The 22,733-nt window shown below is 43.7% G+C and overlaps 1 protein-coding gene and 1 long non-coding RNA gene across 2 annotated transcripts; both read right to left on the bottom strand.

Moving 5' to 3' along the window:
* Positions 1 to 2,851: 2,851 nt before the first annotated feature.
* LOC128324230 (uncharacterized) lies at positions 2,852 to 13,565 on the bottom strand. Its single transcript, XR_008306738.1, has 3 exons — positions 13,438 to 13,565; positions 3,698 to 3,846; positions 2,852 to 3,572 (listed from the first exon to the last, which is right to left on the bottom strand). It is a non-coding gene; the product is annotated as an uncharacterized LOC128324230 (long non-coding RNA).
* Positions 13,566 to 18,960: 5,395 nt separating this feature from the next.
* Positions 18,961 to 22,369, bottom strand: LOC128322176 (uncharacterized). The gene is made up of 5 exons (XM_053242953.1): positions 22,350 to 22,369; positions 21,590 to 21,624; positions 19,552 to 20,376; positions 19,245 to 19,370; positions 18,961 to 19,065 (listed from the first exon to the last, which is right to left on the bottom strand). Exons 3-4 carry the CDS (start codon positions 20,327 to 20,329, stop codon positions 19,303 to 19,305), a joined length of 846 nt encoding a protein of 281 aa, XP_053098928.1. The 5' UTR covers positions 20,330 to 20,376; positions 21,590 to 21,624; positions 22,350 to 22,369; the 3' UTR covers positions 18,961 to 19,065; positions 19,245 to 19,302.
* Positions 22,370 to 22,733: the final 364 nt, after the last annotated feature.

Below are 22,733 nucleotides of genomic sequence, written 5' to 3'. Positions count from 1 at the left end.
GATATTTAGGGGTTTCCAAGGCTGCAGAACAGATAATGGTGGCACTCATTTACCTGTCAAGAATTGGCAGGGCAAGCTTTTCACCCACCACCAGCTGCCTTGAGGACCACTCCTCCATCAAGTGAACCAGTAAGACTTTGCCCTACATTCAGCCTCAAAAAAATCACCACAAAACTTGGTCTTTTTTGGTGTGTGTGTTTTAAAGGGAGGATAAGAAAAATGCCAAAATGTAGTCATATGGCAGTGACATCATCTGGAGCCACAATAAAGACATGTACATATATGTCCTTCCCCTCTCCTTGCAAGTCTTTCACACATCAGAACTGCTCCTTTACATGTTTTACAAGTGCTAGTTTAAACTAGTATTCATAGGTCGTGTATAAACAAGGCTGGAATAAACAACCCCCATGTGGTTAATAAACAACAGCCAGGAGAGGGTGGAGAAGGATACACAGACATGGTGCACAAACATCTTTATTGTGTGTGGTAGAGCCAGTGGACAATGTGAACCAGCTCTATGGGGAAGGTAGAAGTAAAGCTAATCAGTGTTAGACATCTCAGAGGTAAGAAATAGCAGACCCATCAGGAATAAGATATTTGATGGTGCTTATTGAGAAGTGCCCCCACAAAAAAGGAGGAGGGGGAGCAGGAGCAATTAGATGAACTCTCAGAGCAGGAAATGGATAGGAGGCTGCAATCACCATGAAATGAGCCATCAGACTTACAAGAGACCACAGGGCAGTGGAAGGCTGATTAGCTTTTGATATCATACAATTTGCTTGCTATTCCATTCCTCATGTGTTTAACTTATTCAGGTCAATGTCTTCACACTTAGAATTATATGATATCAAAAGCAAATCAAGACCAAATTCAATGTAGGCTCTTTATTCTCTTCATACAAGATTTGTGCTTGAAATATCCCATTGCCTTCTTTCCCTACCAATCCTTTCAGCTGTATTTGTGATACTATATGAGCCCTTTCTCACAGCCAGTGAAAAGCTCAGGGGCGGACAGCAGGGAAGGTCGCTTAAATTTACCTTCCCCACAGCTCCTCTGTTGCTGGGCGTGCTCCAAGCACACCCAGACAATTCTCTGCTGGCCCAGGTAGCGTAGAGGGTCAGAGGCCGGGATGCGTCATCCCAGCCCCTGGAAACCCCATAATGCACAATGCATAATCCGTGGTGCATTGTGGTGATCCCCCCCGCCCGCACTCAGCACTGGCTGGGAGGCTGCTCCCGTGTCAACGCTGCACAGCACTGACACACAAGCTATCTATCTATCTGTCTATCTATCTATCTATCTATCAAATTTGTACACCACCCCAAACTTTCGTCTCTGTGTGGTTAACAGTAACATAATACAAGTTAAAACATACATAAAACCTAACAACAATTTAAACAAAACAAATTAAAACCTAAAAATTTAAAAAGCTGGAAAAGCTTGGGTAAAGAAGCAAGTTTTAAAGTGTTTTTTTAAAAATGCCAGAAACGGGGAGGATCGTATTTCAGTAGGAAGCTCATTCCACAATCTCAGGGCAGCAACCAAGAAGGCCCGTCCCCGTGTGGCCACCAGCCAAGCTGGCAGCAACTGGAGACGGACCTCTCCCGATGACCTTAATGGACGGTGGAGTTCATAATGAAGACGATGTTCTCTTAAATATCCAGGGCCCAAGTCTTTTAGGGCTTTATAGGTTATAACCAGCACTTTGTATTTTACCCAGAAACCTATTGGCAGCCAGTGTAGCTTTATCAGCAAAGGGGTGATATGGTCTTTCTGAGATGACCTGAGACCAACCTGGCTGCTACATTCTGTACGAACTGGAATTTCCGGACCACGTACAAAGCCAGCCCCACATAGAGCATATTGCAGAAGTCACGTCTGGAGGTTACCAGCATATGTACCACTGTTTTGAGGTCATTCATCTTGAGAAACGGGCGCAGCTGGCGTATCAGCTGATAAAAAGCCTTTCTGGCCACTGCCTCAACCTGAGATACCAGGGAGAGGTGTTGATCTAGAAGTACTCCCAGACTGTATACCTGTTCCTTTTGGAGAAGTGTGACCCCATCTAGAACCGGTAGATCAAAATCATTTCTGGAGTTCTGACCCCGCACAATAAGTACCTCCATCTTATCTGGATTCAGTCTCAGTTTATTCTCCCTCATCCAACCCATTACTGCTTCCAGGCAAGTTTTTAGGGAGGTTATGCCATCTTCTGATGGTGTTGACATGGAGAAGTAGATCTGGGTGTCATCAGCATACTGATAACACCAAATCCCCTAATGATCTCTCCCAGAGGTTTCATGTAGATGTTAAACAACATCGGAGACAATATGGAGCCCTGAGGGATGCCATACATTAGCCCAGATTTCAAAGAGCAACAATCTCCAATCGACACCATCTAGAATCTGCCTGAGAGGCAGGAGCGGAACCACTGTTGAACAATGCCTCCCACCCCAAGTGCTCTCAGATGTTCAAGAAGGATATTATGGTTGATAGTATCAAAAGCCACCGAGAAATCAAAAAGGACCAGCACACTTCTTCTGTCTGTTCCCAACTGGAGATCATCCATCAGGCCAACCAAGGCAGTCTCCACCCCATAGTCTGCCCGAAAGCCAGTTTGAAAAGGGTCTAGAAAATCAGTTTCCTCCAAGACTGTCTGGAGCTGAGAGGCCACCACCACCCTCTCAGTTACCTTGCCCAGCCATGGGAGGTTGGAGACAGGCCTATAATTGCTCAACTCTGAGGGATCTAATGCAGGCTTCTTTAGAATAGGCCTAATAATTGCCTCCTTAAGATAAGGAGGCATCTTGCCCTCCCTCAGATAAGTATTTATGATTTTTAACAGGCCTCCTACAACAGTCTCCCTGCTAGATGTCAGGCAAGGGTCAAGAGGACAAGTGGTAGGCCTCATCTTTCTAAGCAGCTTGTCCACATCCTCAGGAGTCACAAACTGAAACTGATCCAGTCGAACCACATAAGAGGAATTGCTGGACACCCTCAATTCAGAGTCTCCATCCAAGTTGGTTCGAATACGAGAGATTTTATCCCAAGTTAAGGGTGCCCTTGGGCTCTTAACCCTGGCTAAACAGCAGGCCCCTTTATTTGCATGAGGAAGAATGGACCAGTAAATATAACCTTTGGAGAGAGAAGACATATATTTTACAAAATCTGACTTTGAATAATGTAAAACCGAAATCTATTCAAATACATCGGAATCGACACAAAAGCCTCCTTGGTTTCAATACTTACAAATTACTTCAATTTCAATGGGAAAAGAACATTAAATTTACTTCAAGTAACAATCTTAGGGAAAACTAGTATAAAGTGTTTTATCGTTGGTATACTACCCCAAATGTTCTTAACAGAATTGCCGGCGGGAGCTGCGTGGTTGCCATTGGATCTCATGCGCAGCCAAGACCGAGCTTGGCTGCCTTAGCCTGGTCTTGGCTGCATGTGAGAACACCCTCTCTATATAAAAGCAAAATGTTGTCTTCTCTTAGAGCAGTTTAGGTTGGGGCAAGCAAATCTTTCAGATTTCACAGAGCTCTTCATTAGTGGATTGGAAAATTAACCTAATATGAGGAAATAAATTAAAATATGATGAAATAAATTAATTTATTGCATTTGACACATACTATGGCAATTTAGCAACTACAAAAAGGAAAAATTAGTAAGAGTAAAAAAGAGGCTAGGTTACCTGTTATGGAATAGGAAGAGCTGGATTCAAATCCCTGCTCAGTTATGAAGCTCACTTCATAAGCCAGTAAGTAACTCAAAAGATGATTCACTTGGAGGGCCATTGCGAAGTTAAAATTGGGATAGCCACATATATGTTGCTTTGAGTAACTTGGTGAAAAAATGGGACAAAATGATTAATAATACAAGTAAAATTAAACACCTATGTAAACTCCATATTTTCCATTTCTACGCAAATAATAATACAAACAAATCCGTTCATCTAGACAAATTTAAAGGACACACAAGAGATTGATAAATAGGATTAATCACACAAATATAATACTTTAGAAAATGTAATATATAACCATCTAATGGCAGAAAAGGTGTTTTTTTTAATAATTGATTAAGTGCCATCAAGTCGGTGTCGACTCTAAGCGACCAGATAGATTCTCTCCAGGATTATCTGTCTTCATCTTGGCCTTTAAGGTCTCCCAGTGGTGCATTCACTGCTGTCGTAATCGAGTCTATCCACCTTGCTGAGGAAAAGGTACTACACTAGTATTGTAAGGGAACCCAAGATGGATTGCTGGAAAGGGATTTTATATATATGAGGAAGAGTTACATTATATGTCTGATTGTGCAAATTTATTTTAAAAAATATGCAAATATGGCTCAAGTTAAGATATCTGCTTTTTCCTGATCTTTGTGACATTATGGTATTTCTGTTAATTGTGTTTAATTAAAGATGTTATATGTGCTTTAAAACTTATGTTAATAAATATTTGTAAATTGTAATTGGAAGCCTGTGCAGGAGGTAAAGGGTCAGAGCGGAGTTGAGTGTCAGAGAGGCTACAGCAGCACTGAGACTCCTGCAGGAAGGACGAACACTGTGAGAATGCAGGAGAGAGAGAAAGAAGTTAGAGATTCCATTGGAGGACAGTTAGTCAGATGGTTAAGAGGGAATATGATGAATATTTATATACAGCTTTTCAATAAAAGGTTCCCAAAGCAGTTTACATAGATATAAATATGTGCTGGGGATGGATAGGTCCAGTTGCTCTCCCCTTGCTAAATAAAGAGAATCACCACTTTATTATTATTATTATTTCTTGTTTACACAGTCAGACAGGTGTTATTGACTGGTTTGTTTTATCCAGACATCAAGTCCTTCCCAAGGACCTGGGATGCCAGAATTTTATTGTCAATGGTTATAGATATCGTCGCAGAATATAGGCTGTTCCCAGTAAAGCTGCTTTTTGTAATTGGCTGATGGTGATTTCTGTGGCCCCTATGGTGTTGAGGTGCTCTTCAAGGTCTTTTGGAACTGCACCCAGGGCGCCAATTACCACAGGGATTATTTTGGTCTTCTTCTGCCACAGCCTTTCAATTTCAATTTGTAGATCTTTGTATTTGGTGATTTTTTCTATTTCTTTTTCTTCTATTCTGCTATCCCCTGGTATTGCTATGTCGATTATTTTGACTTGTTTTTCTTTTTTCTCGACTACAGTTATATCTGGTGTACTGTGTGGCAGATGTTTGTCTGTTTGTAGTCGGAAGTCCCATAATATTTTTACATCTTCATTTTCTTCAACTTTTTCAATTTTATGGTCCCACCAATTTTTGGCTACAGGTAGCTTGTATTTTTTGCAGATGTTCCAGTGTATCATCCCTGCTACCTTGTCATGCCTTTGTTTGTAATCAGTCTGTGCGATCTTTTTACAATAGCTGATTAGGTGGTCCACTGTTTCATCTGCTTCTTTACAAAGGCGGCACTTGCTGTTTGTTGTTGACTTTTCTACTTTTGCTCTTATTTCATTTGTTCTTATTGCCTGTTCTTGCGCAGCCAGTATTAAACCCTCTGTTTCTTTCTTGAAGTAACCATTCTTAAGCCATTGCCAGGTCTTGGTGATGTCTGATTTTCCACTTATATTGTGCAAGTATTGACCATGCAGGGGCTTATTTTTCCATTTTTCTGCTTGGTTCTTGACTTGTTCTTTCCTGTAGGCCTGCTTTCTTTCATTGGTGTTGAATAGTTTCATGTTATTGACCATCTGAAGTGCATCTTCTTCACTGTCCTTGATATATTCTTGCAGCATTCCTCTTGCACCTGAGCTGCGAGGGAGGTATAGCCTATCGACATCACTGCAGGGCTGCAGAGCATGATTGATGGTCATGATTTTCCTGGTCTTACAATCCAGCGTCTCTAGCTCAGCCTGGGTCCAGTCTATTATTCCTGCAGTGTATCTGATAACAGGTATAAGAACATAAGAACAGCCCTGCTGGATCAGGCCCAAGGCCCATCTAGTCCAGCATGCTGTTTCGCACAGTGGCCCACCAGATGCCGCTGGAAGCCACAGACAGGAGTTGAGGGCATGCCCTCTCTCCTGCCATTACTCCCCTGCAACTGGTTATCAGAGGCATCCTGCCTTTGAGGCTGGAGGTGGCCCAGGTGTTTATGGTACAGCCCAGGTGTTTATGGCTTGTGTGGTTTTCCCGCCATTGAGTTTGAACTTTAGGATTTTTCTAACTCTCCTGATGTATTCACTTCCAATTTTTCTTTCAACTTCAGTGTGTGCAATGTTATCAGGCTGGAGAATGCCCAAGTATTTGTAACAGGGGCGTAACTACCATTAGGCAAGGGGAGGCGGCTGCCTGGGGGCCCCCACGCCTCGAGGGACCCCCCAGAGGCAAATCACATGTGAAGTGAGTGTGTGTGTATCAGCGAGGGGCCCATTTTAAAATTTTGTCTCTGGGCCCACTCCAGCCTTGCTACGCCCCTGATTTGTAATGTTCTTTCTCTTCCAAGTTCTTGATATTGCTTCCATTGGGCAGTTCTATTCCTTCTGTTTTTCTTATTTTTCCTCTGTTCATTATTAATGCAGCACACTTGTCTAGTCCAAACTCCACTGCTATATCGCTACTGAATATACGGACAGTGTTTAGCAGTGATTCGATTTCTGACTGGGACTTTCCATACAACTTCAGATCGTCCATGTACAGCAGATGGTTGATTTTACTTGATGTTTTAGATGTTTGGTATCCGAGGCCTGTTTTGTTTAGTATTTGTGAAAGTGGGGTCATGGCGATTACAAACAACAGATGGGATAGTGAGTCCCCTTGGAAAATGCCTCTTCTAATGCTAACCTGTCCAAGTGTCTCGCCATTGATTGTTAACTGTGTACTCCACATGCTCGTTGCTTTTTTAATAAATATCTGAATGTTTTTGCTGACACCAGTTGTTTCTAAACATTTTAGTATCCATGTGTGAGGCAATGAATCGTAGGCTTTCTTGAGGTCAATCCATGCAACACTTAGATTTGTTTTTCTTCTCTTGCAGTTTTCTAAAATCATTTTGTCAATCAACAGCTGGTCTTTCGTGCCTCTGGTGTTTGGGCAATTTCCTTTCTGTTCAACTGGAAGCTGTTTGTTAGTTAAGTGTTGCATCACTTCATCTGCTATTATTCCAGTTAATAATTTGAACATGGTTGGCAAATAGGTATCTTAATGGAAAACTCAACACTGTGATACTGAAAAATTAGTAGCATTCTTGGCCTCAGTATTTCCCTTTTACTGTACATATATTTGATGAACCTAAAATTCTGGTATATAACTTAGATGTTATAGCCAATGTGTTGGATCTGTACTCTTAGCAGACACCCGTTCAACAGGGAGTGAGATAGGGTTGCATTTTGGCCCCCCCTCCTCTTCATTTTTCATTTGATAGATAGATAGATAGATAGATAGATAGATAGATAGATAGATAGATAGATATCAGTCAGATTTCCATCCTCCAAAATTAGGCCAGCAACCAGTTCCAGTGCTGCTGTATGCAGATGACACAGCAGTTCTCTCCTTTACAGAGATAGGCTTGCACAGAACCCTTAAAAATTTGCAACATACTGCCAAGAGGAAGAACTAGAAATTAACTATCTGAAGACCAAAATTTGTGCCAGAAGAAATTTGTGCAGCATAAGTAGCAAATTGATGGCCAAGATATAGAACAAGTCAAGCTCTATAAGTATTTGGGTGTGGTTTTCCAATTTAATGGCTATTGGAGAGCACATCTACTCCATGTTACACAAGAGGCACAAAAGAGTGCAATGGCACTCATTAGATTCTTTTTTGGGAAGGGAGGTGGTTACATCTCCACTGCAATTCAAGTCTTCAAACGGAAAATTTTAGCCCAACTATATGGAATATTATTTATTAGAACAAGCGTTGGGGTGCTAAGAGGGACACTCAGTGTAGCGTTAAGCCTGGAACTGTGGTTAGTACCAATTGAAAGACATGTTTGGGTTGCAAAGCTCTATTATTTGAAATTAAATCTTGGTCAAGCAGGCCTTGGACTTCTGGTTCTGAAAGACAACTTTGCATCTGCATGGAAAGAGGGAGTTGAAACGAAATTAGAAAGCTATGGGTTAAGTATCCCCATGTTGGTCTCCTAAGGGATCTTAAAAGCCAAGGAGATAATAAGGCAGAGGATTTGTGGCATAGTGACTCAGGAAGACAGGGCCTGAGTCAGACATTTACCTTTCTTACTGCAACTCACCCTAATAGACCAGCTAAATATTTACATGAGCTTGTTCTTGCCAAATTGAGAAGGGCTTTTGCTTTGGCATGCTTGAATGTGCTGCCCTCAGCTCTTTTAGAGGGTTGCTATCTCAGTATTTCTTTTGCTCAATAGTTATGCCTATGTCAGTCAGAAGCGGTTGAGACAATTGACCATATGTTGCTTCACTATTTATTTTATAGAGATATTCAGCTAGCACTTTTGTCATCTATTTTGTCTAGATTCCTAGGTAGGCCATTGGCCTTTTATGTGTCTCTCTTTTTGTCCAACAGTGATATTAATGTTTCCGCCAAGGTGGCAAAATTTTGCTGCATTGCAAACTGTGTAAGGAAGCAATTGGTAAAACCATGGGTGTTGATTGTACTATATATTGGGGCTATTCTCACGATTAACAAATATCGGGCTATGAGAGCCTAGCCCAATTTTTGTTAATCATAAGAACCACCGGGCTTGGCTGCGAGCCCGGTAGTTCTAGAGCAGGTAACCCGCTCGAGAACCCCTGGTCAAAAACCAGGTTTGCAGAGCGAGTGCTCCGCAAACCTGGTTTTTATTATTATTATTTATTATTATTATTATTATTATTAAAACTTTTATACCGCCCTTCCAAAAGGCTCAGGGCGGTTTACATTATCGTGAGTAGCCACAGTGAGTAGCCACAGTGAGGCTTTGTGCCGCACCTCCTCATGAGCAGACCCCCAGAGGGGAGGCGAAAAGCCGCCTCCTGTCTCCAGGGGTCTCCCTAATATGCCCTGCACGCTCGTGCAGGGCATATTGGGGCTTGCAGGGGCCACATGGCCCCCGCTCCCCCCAGCCCCCGCTGGCTCTATCACGGAGCCGGCAATTGTGTGAGCGGCTGATCCGGCTGCCCAGGGCTCCCTCTCCACTCATGAGCAGGGAGAGCAGGCTTAGCCTGCTCTCTCCGCTCACCACCCCAAACCAGATCTCATGGATCGTGAGACCCGGCTCATTGTTATATTGTAAATGGTGTTTTGTAAGCAAGTACTGGCAGAATCATGATTGCTGGAGGTTGATTGATTGATTAATTGATTAAGTGCCATCAAGTCGGTGCCAACTCTTAGCAACCACATAGATAGATTCTCTCCAGGATGATCTGTCTTCAACTTAGCCTTTAATGTCTCTCAGTGGTGCATTCATTGCTGTCATAATCGAGTCCATCCACCTTGCTGCTGGTCGTCCTCTTCTTCTCTTTCCTTCAACTTTTCCCAACATAACGGAGTTCTCGAGGGAGCTGGGTTTTCGCATAATGTGTCCGAAGTATGATAGTTTGAGTCTGATCATTTGTGCCTCAAGTGAAAATTCTGGATTGATTTGTTCCACGGTCCGTTTGTTTGTTTGCCTGGCTATCCATGGTATCCTCAAAAGTCTTCTCCATCACCTCCAGCACCAAAGTCCAAAAAGTCAATGCTTTTTCTATCTGGCTTCTTCAAAGTCCAGCTTTTGCATCCATAGAGTGTCACGGAGAAAACCATTGTCCAAATTATTCTAATCTTTGTAGGTATAGACTCATCATGGCATCTAAATATCCTTTGCAAGGCCTTCATTGCAACCCTACCAAGTGATAGTCTGCGGTGTATTTCTTGACTGCTGGGTCCTTTACAGTTGATGGTCGATCCTAAAAGGCAGAAGCTATCCACCACTTCAATGTCTTCATTATCAATTCTGAGGCTGGTTGCTGTACCCATTGTCATTAGTTCAGTCTTCTTGACATTTAGTCGTAGTCCCATTTTTTCACTGTGCTCCTTAACTTTCATTACTAGAGCTTGCAGATCATCCTCATTCTCAGCTATCAGAGTGGTATCATCAGCCTAGCCCAGGTTATTAATGTTTCTTCCTCCAACTTTAAAACCACGCTCATCTTCTTCCAATCCAGCTTCTTTCAGTACATGTTCAGCATATAAGTTGAATAAATAAAGAGAAAGTATACAGCCTTGTCTTACTACTTCGCCGATCTGAAAGCAGTCTGTTTCACCATGTTCTGTCTGGACTGTGGCTTCCTGTCCTGTGTATAGGTTTATCATGAGGATAATGAGATGCTCTGGTACACCTGTTTTCCTAAAGATATTCCACAATTTGACATGGTCAAAGCAATCAAAGGTTTTTCTGTAGTCAATAAAGCACATATTTATTTATTTATTGTTACATTTATATATTGCCTTTCATTAAGGCAATCTCAAGGCTGTTGACTTCTTTCTGGCATTCTTTGGCTTTCTCAATGATCCAGCATGCATCAGCAATGATGTCTCTTGTTCATCAGCCTTTTCTGAAACCAGCTTGAACATCCAGCATTTCCCTTTCCACATAGTGCTCTAATCTGTGCTGGATGATCCTGAGTATTATTTTGTTAGCATGTGAAATTAAGGATATTATTTGTGCAATCTGTTAAGTCTCCTTTCTTTGGTATGGGTATGCATACCAATCTGTTGGCCACTGTGTCATTCTCCAAATTTCCTGGCATAGGTTTTTTAGTTAGAGCCTTGACTGATTCTTCTTCTGTTTCCTGCCATATTTCTGTAGCCATTCCATCAATTCCTGTAGCCTTCCAAGACTTGGTAATGACCGGATTGCTGATCTAACTTCATCTTCCCGTACTAGAGGTTCTTGCAAATAAGGAATGTCTTCTAGAGAATCTTGTATGTTGATATCCCTGCAGATTTTCAGTATACTCCTTTCATCTCTGTTTGATCTTCTCTGAATCAGTTACTATCTGTCCTTTGGCATCCCTTAACATACCAATTTGAGGTTGGAGTTCATGAGTTCAGAGATCTTTTGGAAAACTTTCCTTGTTTTTCCTTGTCTATTTCCATCCTCAAGGATGGATGTCACAGTAGTACTGTTCCTTGTCTCTTCTAACAGCTTTCTGAAATTACCTATTACGTTCCTTCCTGAAGTTTTTCTCTTTCTTGACTTTGGCTTATCTCCTCTTCTTGGCAATTTCCACCATCTGTTCTGACATCCATTTTGCTTTTTTCTGTTTCTTGGTCTTTGGCAGTCTCTTTTCACATTCATCCTTAACAACTTCTTTGATTTCATTCCATAGTTCCTCTGGTTCCCCATAACTGAGCTTCCGAACTTCAAAACAGTTCCTGATGTTCTCCTTGAAAATGGTGGGTACATTCTCAAGATCACATTGTGAAAGCTGGATAGCTTTGTTTTTCCACTTTAGCTTGACTTGGAACTTGCACATGAGCAGTTCATTATCTGTTCCGCAACCAGCTCCTAGCCATGTCTTTGCTGTTATAACTAAGCTCTTCCACCTCCTTGCACCAATAATGTAATCAGTTTGATTTCTGTGTACTCCATCTGGTGATGTCTATGTGTATAGGTGCTGCTTTGGTTGTTTGAAAAATGTTTTAGCTGACTGTGTTTTCCTCTTAACCTTTTCCAACGTTGGCATTCCAGTCTCCAACCACCAGCATCGCTTCTTGCTTGCATGTTTTGTCAATTTCAGACTGAACATGAACATAAAACTCATCAGCTTCCTCTTCTTCTGCATCAGTCATTGGGCATAGACTTGAAGAACTGTCATGTTAAAGGGTTGTCCACAAAATCTAATTGAGATTACTTGGTCACTGACTGCATTGTACCCAGGGAGTCTTCTGAATGCAAGCCAGAGGCGTATCTAGGGAAAATAGCGCCTAGGGCAAGCAGTGAAATTGCGCCCCTGTCCAAACAGGAATGATGGGACTTGTAGTCAACAATATCTGGAAATCCCTGTTAAAAGGAACACTGTACCATCTAGACATGGTTGTTAATCAAAACCTGAAAACATGAGCCATCTCTGTAAAAGACTTAGAACAACAGTCAGGAGTTATGTCAGGATTCCAAGTGTCATTTTCTCTGTCTCATCTCATGCTTTTTAAAAAACATGACTTTGTCCTAGAGGATCACCTGCCCAAATAGCCACTAGCAAAATAGGGGAAGAAGAAGGTGGTGGTGGGAGTCTATAAACCAGAGAATGATTCCTGCCAGCCTTTGTCTTGTGATGATTGTTGGCTCATGATGGGGTATATGTGCATTCACCACACTAGTGCTTACTTTGACACCAAGAGGGAGGAGGATACATTAGTTTGCCACACTAGACAGAGGAATTTGCAACAGGAGCAGACAGCCAAGTTCTGCCAGGGCCAAAACCAGCCCCTGCCCGACTAAGAAATCATTGTAATTTGCCCCTTCCTGTCACAAGCAGCGTGTTGTTCTTTTATTATTGACTGTAACTCTCAGATATCCCAGTCATGGATGGAAAATTCAGGGTCAATTTACAAGAGACACATTTTCTACACGGGAGTTTCTTCTATGCAGGTGTTGTGCAGAAACCCATGTGTAGTGACTGCCAGGGGCATAGCAAGGTTGGAATGGGCCCAGAAATGAGATTTTAAAATGGGCCCCCAGCCCCTCAAAGTCCAGGGCCTCCACACACCCCAGGCCCCCAAGGATTTAAGTCTGATATTTCAAAATAAGTGTGCTGCCTGGAAATACATTTCACTGAATACACACACGCACACTTCACAATATATAGTGATATACATTGAGTACTATATGTTTGTGCTAATTTTAATGCCTAGAACACACTAGAAACACTAATTATTAAAATGGCCCCCCTCGCTGCAGATTAGCAAAGGAGACTTTCAGCCATGCAGGGTGAGCCTATGTTTGTTTTCTCAGAATTCTGAACAAATTCAGTAAAGTTTGATTCCGGGAGGTTTTTCACACGGGGCTTTTAAAGCCCTTTAACACACATCTCCTCTGAAATGGAGGTGCTGCATTCACATGTTGGCCAGATTTACCCTGAAGTCCCTGCAAGTTATTGGAGAGCAGTTCACACATAAGAAAAATAAAATAAAAGCACACACATGCTTCACAGTTCTCACTCAGACCTTCTGGGTTGCAAAACAACTTGAACATAAGTGCATTTATGAGTGAATGAATGAATGAATGAATGAATAAATATTGTTCCAGAAGTTTTTGTAATTTTCTTCCATGAAACAAGCCACTTATAGGGCTTTTTAGATAGTTTTTGTTTTTAAAGCCAGCAAAGTTTCCACTCTGTTTTAAATTAAATATTCAGACTTCTCAGTCTCACCCCACCACCCATATCAAAGCCCTATGGCAAGCAGATCCCTACAGTGTATATATGGGGGGGGGGGACCACAAAAAGGAATTCACAGTACCTGGCAAAAGCTGTGCTGGATATTCTGGGCAGAGGGTCTGCTGCTGCAGAGAACTCTGCCTGCCATCTTCTTCCTGGCTTCCTTGGGGCCTGCAGAGTTCAGGCTTCAGGGAGGCCTACACGGAGGCCTCTCTGTAAGCCCCGCCCACACGCCGATCAGCTGAGAGGCGGGGAGAGAAGAGCTGCTCTGCAGTTTGCAGGCTGCTCTGAACCTAGGCCTCGTTGCCGATCCTAGGCCGGAGCTGGAGGCAAGTGGCTGAGGGGCCCTGGGGCTGGGCAGGTGGACAATGGGGTGGGGGTGGCAGGAACTGGTGTGGCGCCCTCCCCTCAGTGGCGCCTAAGGCACCTGCCCTGGCTGCCCCACCCCAGTTCCGCCCATGATTACTGCATTCATGGACACAGCACTCTTATGCTAAAGTGTTTTTCTAGGTACTAAGCCCAATGTATCCCATTCACAAGGCACCTTCTGTTGATTCTAATGACTCTTCCCAGTGCATGCATGATGAGCATCAAGAGCAAACATGTCTTTGTCCTTGACCATCTTTAAGGGCTCTTAGAGATGGTCAAGGACAGGCATTTGGTCATTAAGCTGTGTAGCTAAGATAGGCTCAAATGCAGCGTTTCCTGGGGAATTATCAGACAACTGTGTAATACAAAAAGGGACTAGACAAGGATGTCCACTTTCCTCATTGCTTTTCATACTGGTTCTAGAAGTGCTTTGTAGAACTATCAGAGAAGATGATAAATTATATGGTCCCAAAATTGGGAAACAAGATTATAAGTTGAGAGCCTTTGCAGATGATGATGTGCTGTTTTTAGAGAGTCCAATAGACAAGATTGAAAGACTCTTGGATAAAGTACAACAATTTGGACAGTTGGCTGGATTTTATATAAATAAGACCAAGACCAAGGTCTTGACTAAAAATATGGATCAGAAAACCAAGGACAGATTCTCTGAAATAAGTGAGTTGAAAGTGGAGAAGAAAGTTAAATACCTGGGGGTCTGGTTATCAAATAACAATTCCTTGTTGTTCACAAATAATTATGTTAAAATATGGAATTCAGTGAAAACTGATCTACAAAGATGGTCTAAAATGAATTTATCTTTAATGGGAAGAATTTCAGTGGTGAAAATGAATGTCTTGCCTAAAATGTTATTTCTCTTTCAGACTATTCCCATAATTAACACTTTAACTTGTTTTAAGCAATGGCAGAAGGGCATAACTAAGTTTGTTTGGCAGGGGAAAAGACCAAGAATTAATTTTAAGAATTTAACAGATGCAAAGGAAAGAGGTGGTCTTACCTTGCCAAACTTAAGGTTATACTTTGATGCTGTTTGTTTGACATGGCTAAAAGAATGGATAACATTAAGAAACCCTAGAATTCTCGATTTGGAAGGATTTGACAGAAGGTTTGGATGGCATGCATATCTGTGGTATGAAAAAAGTAAAATACATAAATACTTTTTGAACCACTATGTGAGAAGGAGTTTAATGAGGGTGTGGTTAAAATACAAAAATTGGTTTGAACCTAAAACTCCATTATGGATATCTCCGATTGAAGCCTTATCACGTAAAGAAGTAAATATGCAAATGTGTTGGGGTACCTATAAGGATTTGTTACATTTTCAGGAAAAGGATTGTAAGTTAAAAAGTTTAACTGAAATACAAAATTTGGTCAGAGATTGGTTTCAGTATCATCAGTTAAATGAGATATATAAGAAAGACTTTAAAGTTGGAGTTGAGGATCAGATTTCAAATTTTGAGAAGGAATTATGTCAAAATGATGAAAAAATAGTTTCTAAAATGTATAAACTGTTGCTTCTAGAGGAGACAAGAGAGGAAGTGGTTAAAACGACTATGATAAAGTGGGCTCAAGATGTGGGGCATAATATAGAAATGGCAGCCTGGGAAAAGTTATGGGAAAATGATTTAAAATTCACTGCGTGTTATACTATAAAAGAAAACTATTATAAAATGATGTATAGATGGTACTTGACACACAAAAAAATTTGCATTAATGTACAAAAATGTTTCAAACAAATGTTGGAAGTGTGGACACTCTGAAGGCACTTTTTTTCATATGTGGTGGACCTGTGGGAAGGCCAAGGCCTATTGGGATATGATATATAATGAGTTAAAGAAAATATTTAAAATGACATTTCCTAAGAAGCCAGAATCCTTCCTGCTGGGAATAACACAAGGAGTAATCTCTACAAATAACTTAACATTCTTCATGTATGCTTCCACGGCGGCCAGAATAATATATGCACAGAAATTGAAAAGTAATGAATTGCCTTCAAAAGAAGATTGGCTGATAAAAATTTTGGAATATGCGGAGATGGCAAAACTTACAACACTGATAAGAGACCCAAACTTAGAATGTTTTAAAGAAGATTGGAAACCATTTTTGTTGTATCTAAAAAATTATTTTCCTACTATGGATCTTACAGCAGGATTTGGAATTTTTAAAAAAATGCAGGTTGGGTAGATTAACTGTGTTTGTAAGGGTCTAAATTTATGTTTTGAATTATTAATATAGCAAGGGTAAATTTTATAGCTGATGTTTCACGAAGAGAGGTGTGCAGGAAGTCCAGTTTCGTTTATTCTGTTTGTTATGAATGATAATAATATTATTGTTAAAATCAATAAAAATTGAATTTGGAAAAAAAAAGATAGGCTCAAATGCAGCGTTTCCTGCATTGCTGTCTTATTTCATAGTCATATCAAATCTAGCATCTGCAGTGACAAGTGTTCCAATTCAGGCTTTCCTTCTCTCTCCTCTTGCAGAAAAATGGCCTGGAGGCTAAAAATATATTCTCATTGCTGATCCTGCATTTGAGAGGGGGCCTGCTATGTAGAGTGCCTCTTCATTGTCTTTCCCTGAAGTATCAGCAGGGATGGATTGCCCTGGGTGGAGGTCTGGTGCAGAGCTCCCATGATATAGAAGTTGTCTCCTGTCTCTTTGGGTTCTTTCCCCCAAGTATGGATTGCCCATACTTGGGAGATTGCCCATAGCAGGGATGGGATGTCCTGGATGGGCACCCGATGCAGAGCTTGCCTCTTTAGGTCCTTTTCGCTGAGTCTCAGCAGAGATGGAAGGTCCTGGGAGAGGGCCTAATACAGAGGTTGCTTCTTTTGGGTTCTTTCCTTGGAAGATCAGCAGGGATGGAACATCCTCGAAGGGGATCTGATATGGAGGTTGCTTCTTTTGGTTCTTTTCTTGGAAGATCAGCAGGGTTGGAAGGCCCTGGGAGGAGGCCGATATGGAGGTTGCCTTTTTTGTTTTCTCCTGGGAGTGTCATGCTCTACAGAGAGCCACCCCCATGGCTTTTCTTTCTGCAAATGAAATGGGGGGAGCACCTCCTAGCTGCTCCCCCAGGGCCAAATAAGTCACTCAGCTTGACTCTTTGCCTGGATCCAAGCCTCCAGCCGCTGCTTTGGCTCTTGGTGGAAAATAAGGGGGCTGGAGAATAACATTTGGCCTCCTTCCCATTTGGAACACTTGGCCTTGTTTCCATTATTCCTGCCACCCAACAGCCCTGAGTGGTTCACCTAATCCAGGGCTGCACCACTTGGGCCTTCCAGCTGTTGTTGGGTTACAGCTCCCATAGTCCCCAGTTGCACTAACCAATAGTCAGGGTTGATGGGAACTGTAGTCAAACAGCAGCTGGAGGGCTGGTGTTGTGCAGCCCTGCCCTAAATCAAGCTTCCCCTTCAGCATCTCCACTCCATCCTCTTCCACAAGAGGCAGATCCCTCTTCAGGGTCAAAATCAGGCCTCCTAGCCATACATATTGGGGCAGACAAGCTCTGTATAAGCCTCCTGGCAAGGAGCAGTCTATCTTGAGCTACCTCTTGAACTTCTCAGAACATCTCTTGGCCCCAAGTGGACTGGCCATAGAGCCTTTTCTGTGGCTGGGTTTGACCCAAAGACATTTTTACCCAACTCTGCCCAAAGAATATTCAAAGTAAGACAACTTTTTCTTTAAAATCAACTTTTTAATTTTTAAGCAGTAAATATGCATGTTCTATTGCTGTTTTATCTCTACATCCTGTCCTGTTAAAACAAATGTTTAATATTTTTAAAATAAATATGCAGCATTTTATTGCTACCTATGTATGAAGCACTGTCTGGTTTTTGTCTTCCTCTTTTTCCTCATCAACATCCAGCTCCCTTGGAGGAACCAGGATCCCCATAGTGGCTTCCACCCTTGCCAGTCTGCTCCGCAGTCTCCGGAGCTGTCCCCTCAGTGCCTTGAGGTTTTGCAAACATTCCTGGCAGCTGCGGAGGTCTCTTTGGCCTTGAAGGAGAGAAAACAAACAGGGTCAAGGGGCCTGTCCTCCACAATACCAGTCCCTGCACTGACTTCTAGTCCCTTTCCATGCCCAGCAGAGACTTCTCATCTCTACCTTGAAAACCCACCATGGCTATGCCCCCACCCTGTCCCTCTGCACTGATCCTCCCCCCTCCCCCAACTTGCACCTGGTCAGGTTGGTTTTTGCTCCTCCAGCTTCTGTCTTCAGCCACCTGGAGGTCTCCTGCTCTCTAAAACTACTCTTTTTCTTCTCCCTCGCTGACCCTTGGGTTTGGAACCGCCACTCATGTGGTCTCACGTCTCTCTCCTATCCTTCCAATGCAACCCACCTCCTCTGTGCAGCTTTTGGCTTAATGCCTCAGCAGAGGCAGCTCCATCAGCTTGAACTGAATGCCCCTTATGCTTTCTTCCTCTTCCTCACTTCTCTCTCCAAAGCCAAACTTTAGACTGCATGCTCCTGGTGGCCGGGAACTTTTGCCCATGTACATTGACGATGCTATAAGGAGGATTGTGATAAGCACAATTGTATGTCATCCTCCTTGGTTTCTTGTTTCAGCCCAGCTTGAACTCAAAAGGGCTGATATTAGCATTCATATTATTAGCATTCATGAATTTAGTATTCCATTCTGCTCTTCCTCAAGCAGCTCAGGGAGGTATACATGGTTATTTTTTCCTCCTAACAACCCTAAAAGTTAAGTTAGACTGCAGGACAAGTGACTGGCCCAAAGTCACCCAGCAAGGTTCATGGCTGGATGAGAATTCAAACCCGCGTCTCCCTGGTCCTACGGAGGTGCAGCTGAAATACATACACATCGTTCCCCCACTTGTCCCACCTCAACTTCCCTCTCCTTCCTCTATTGCTTGCCCATCTCTGTTTTTAGACTATACTGTAAGTGTTTTAGATTGCAAAACAACAATGAGGATGGAAAAGGGGTGCTGCCTCTGTGAAACTTACGGTCATTCAGCTGATGGAACCGCAAATCCATCAAACTCTGCAGAGTTTCTTTTATATTGCTGAGGTCCGGCTCTAGAGGAGGTGGGGAAGGAGGAGGAGGGGGAGAGGGATGCAGGAGGAAAGAAGATGTAGAGGTGGAGGGTGGGATGGAGCCAACTTCCAGCGAGGCAGAAGATAATGATGAACCGGACCCAGGGGGGCGGAGACATGCAGCAGGGCCTTCAGGAACATCTGCAAGAGAGAAGAAGCAACAGGTGGTCAGCCGCAAACGCTGGCATACTACCACACCCGCCATCACTTGCCCTCACTGCTCACCATGAGAAGCTGTCTGAATTACAGGCATCAGAGCTTGGTCACCTGAAAGACAGAAAACGAAGGAACACTTCAGCAAGCACTGACAACCCACCCAGAGGCCTCCCCTCTGAAACTTACATGCAGACTCAAATCAAATATTTCAACATTCAGGAGAAGGAAACAGAGAGCAAAAGAGCCATTTTTAGCCCAGCAGCAACTTCAGGGGTGTGCTGCAAACGTACCTCCCTTTCCCCACCGCTGCAGCCGAACTTCACTGCGGATGAGCCTTGTCCGCGTGTGTCAAATTTGTAGGTTGATGGCCCGGAGAGAACGAGGGAACTGCTGGGAAATGCGGCGAACCCTCATTTCTGCAACAAAGAGAGCAAAAAGGAACAAGTGTTGTATGCTCTGACCAGGCTGAGTGCTGGTGTCTTGCAAAAAGGGGCAGTGCTAGTGCTTGGTCCATCATCTGGGCTGAGTATCAAAACTCCAGCTGAACTTTGTGCTGGGTGTCTATGCAAAAGGGTTCTGAGGTGCCACAATACTTACGCCGCTGGACATAGTCATTCTGTAATCCTTTGAGGATTTCTACTTCTTGCTCAAGGTTATTGTCAGCAATGGAAGGCTCTGGTAAGGGCTCTGACACAAAAGCTGCTTTCTTTGGAGTGCCAGTGGGGATGGAAGGACCTGGCACTGAGGTTTCCTCATTGACCTCTTTCCCCAGAATGTCATTGGTGATGTGAGGTCCTAGAAGGGATCCTGGCATCAAGGTTTCCTCATTGAGCGTTTCCTCCAGAATATCAGTGGAAATGAGAGGTCCTGAAAGAGATCCTGGCACTGAAGTTGCCTCGTTGAGCTCTTCTCTCAGAATACCATTGGTGATGTGAGGTCCTGGAAGAGGTCCTGGCTTTGAGGTTTCCTCATTGACCTCTTTCCCCAGAATGTCAGTGGGGACACAAAGTATTGGAAGGGGTTCTGGCACCAAGGTTGCCTCATTGGTCTCTTCCCCCAGAATGTCATTGATAATGCAAGGTCCTGGAAGGGATCTTGGCACCGACATTTCCTCATTGAGCTCTTCCTCCAGAATATCAGTGGGGACGTGAGGTTCTGGAAGGGATCCTGGCACCGACGTTTCCTCATTGAGCTCTTCCTCCAGAATATCTGTGGGGACGCAAGGTTCTGGAAAGGATCCTAGCACTGAGGTTTCCTCATTGAGCTCTTTCCCCAGAATGTCAGTGGGGACATGAAGTCCTGGAAGGGGTCCTGGCACCAAGGTTGCCTCATTGGGCTCTTCCCTCAGAGGGTCCCCCAGAAAATGGTGCAACATGGGTCCCCCAGGACACGGGGCAACATGGGCCGGATTTCTGGGATGACCTGAAAGAGAGGAAATAAACCAGGAATCTGGAAATGAGGATGGCCCATAGCCCTGATAGAAATTGCCTCCCCTTTCTGCCTAGGTTAACCAGCTGGGGTGCAGCCTGGGATTGTGGGTGAGGTGGTCCACCCAAGGAAACAAGCAAGGGATGAAGAGGAATACATTGCATAGCACTGGCAAGACAGCCCTCACCAACTACGCTTCAGAAGGGAGTGCAATGGCCAGGCTCTATCTGCTGAACATACCAATACAGCTGCCTTCTACCAAGTCATACCCCTGGCTCACTTTGCCCTACTCTGGCTGACAGCCGCTCTTGGGCAGAAGCCTTTCCCTGGCTAGCTAAGATCCTTTAACAGAAGATGAAGAAGACTCAACCCAAGACCTTGTGCATGCAAAGCACTTGTTCCACTACTGGACTATGGACCCTCTTTCCTCATACCTGTGAGGAAAGAGGCTTCTCCTCTGAGCAGAGTGGGAGCTGATGGTTCATATGGACTAAACAATGCATTTGCTCTCTGGCTGAAGCAACAACCCCCAGTTACAGCCTTTTGGCCTATGTGCGGGGGTAGGGGTGGGGCTTGAAAATCTGCCTGGAAGCCATAAGCAGGAAGCATAGCTATGATCTGAGGAACGCAGGCCCAGCTCCGAGGGGCAGAAAACTGGGATCAGAGAAAGAAAGAGTCTCTTTGGACTGATCTCAGAGCTCATTGGCCAGGAAATGTTGCCCTTGTTTCTCCTCCATTTCCATCTTGACCCATGTAATTGTCAAAAAAAGAGATGCTTTGGAAACAAGACACCAGCATTTTTTTTAGCTTCCTCTTTTCCAAGGCAGGGGGAACAAGGCCCAGAGGATGTCTTGGGGCTGGGTGTGGGCAAAAGGTTCTTGCAGGGCTTTTCCAGAAGTGCACCACCTTCAAGGGAGAATTACCAAACCTGCCTGCCTGCTGCCACAGCCCTTTCCCCATCTTCTAGAGGGGAGGGTATCCAGATGTGACTCGCCCAGGCCCCCTGGTCTCCTCCAACACTTTTGGCTGCAGCAAGTGCCAGCAGCAAAGGATAGAGGTGGATGAACCTGCCCTCCTGCCATTCATCCATCAGATGGACGTCTGCCTATCTCTCTCCATTGTCAAAGTGAAACAGGTCTCCAAGGAGACACTCCCTGTGGGGTTGAGGAGCCCTGAGAAGAAGCATGCACTCTCGTCATCCACTTACCAGTCTGTGCCCCCTCTTCATCTTCATCTTCATCCCTGCAGAGATAAGGAGAAACATTCTTAGTAGTGAATCACAGGAAATTGAGGGGTCCCTCCAGTAATCCTAGGGGGTGCTGTGCCATCCCAAGCATGCCCTCACCCATAATCCTTCTAGAAGGCCCTGCTAATTTTGGATGATTCAGTACTTGGGAGCAGTGAAAGTAATTGCTATTGAAAGTCACTCACTACATTTTGCTCAAATTGTTTTCACTTGGGGATTGACTGGTTGACAGGGCGGGGGGCAGACCCACTCTCATAGTTTATAGATATGAGGCCAGCTTTCCCACCCCTCTCCAGAGAAGATTTTCAACTTTTTAAAAAGCCCTCCCAAAAAAGGGGACACTTCAGCTGAAATAACATACATGATGTTTTGTTTTGTTTAAAAAATGGAATAAGAGGGTTTAAATTTCTGACAACTTGAATCCCCGCCTGTATGTTCCCCAGACTATGGGAAACACCTATATCAGGCAGCAGCAATATAGGAAGATGCTGAAAGGCATCATCTCATACTGCGTGGGAGATGGCAATGGTAAACCCCTCCTGTATTCTACCAAAGGCAACCACAGGACTCTGTGGTCACCAGGAGTTGACACCAACTCGATGGCACACTTTTACCTGGGTTTGGGCTATGTCAGAACAACCCCCTCCACACCCATCCCTTCAGATGGCCACACCAGAGCCAAAAGCATTAAGAGGAGTCAAGAGGGGGGAAAGCAACTCACTTTGGTTCTGCCTCTGGGTGAGACCTATGGGAACATGAAAGAAAAAAAGGTTAGGCATGTTCTTGGAAATAACATGGGGGTGCTGGGGGGCAGCTTTTGAAGTCAGCTTCAACTGGTGGGCAGGATTCCCCCCCCCCAAAAAAAAACCCCAAGTGGGCCCACAGGGGCCAGCCAGTAGCTCCTGGGTGCTACAGTTTCACAGGTCTAGGACCTGTAAGCTTAAGAAATACAGTGGGAATCAGCCCAGCAAATGACCTTCGAGGGCCACCTGCATTTCAAGGAGAAGCTGTGTGGTATGAATACTGGTGGTGAACTTGTGACCACTGAAGTTCACATAGGGAGCGCAATGGCATGTAAAACAATGGAAAGGCATCTTTAAAAACC

Source organism: Hemicordylus capensis, chromosome 4, assembly GCF_027244095.1.
Source record: "Hemicordylus capensis ecotype Gifberg chromosome 4, rHemCap1.1.pri, whole genome shotgun sequence".
Taxonomy (NCBI): Eukaryota; Metazoa; Chordata; class Lepidosauria; order Squamata; family Cordylidae; genus Hemicordylus; species Hemicordylus capensis.
This window is presented reverse-complemented; position numbering and strand designations above follow the sequence as displayed.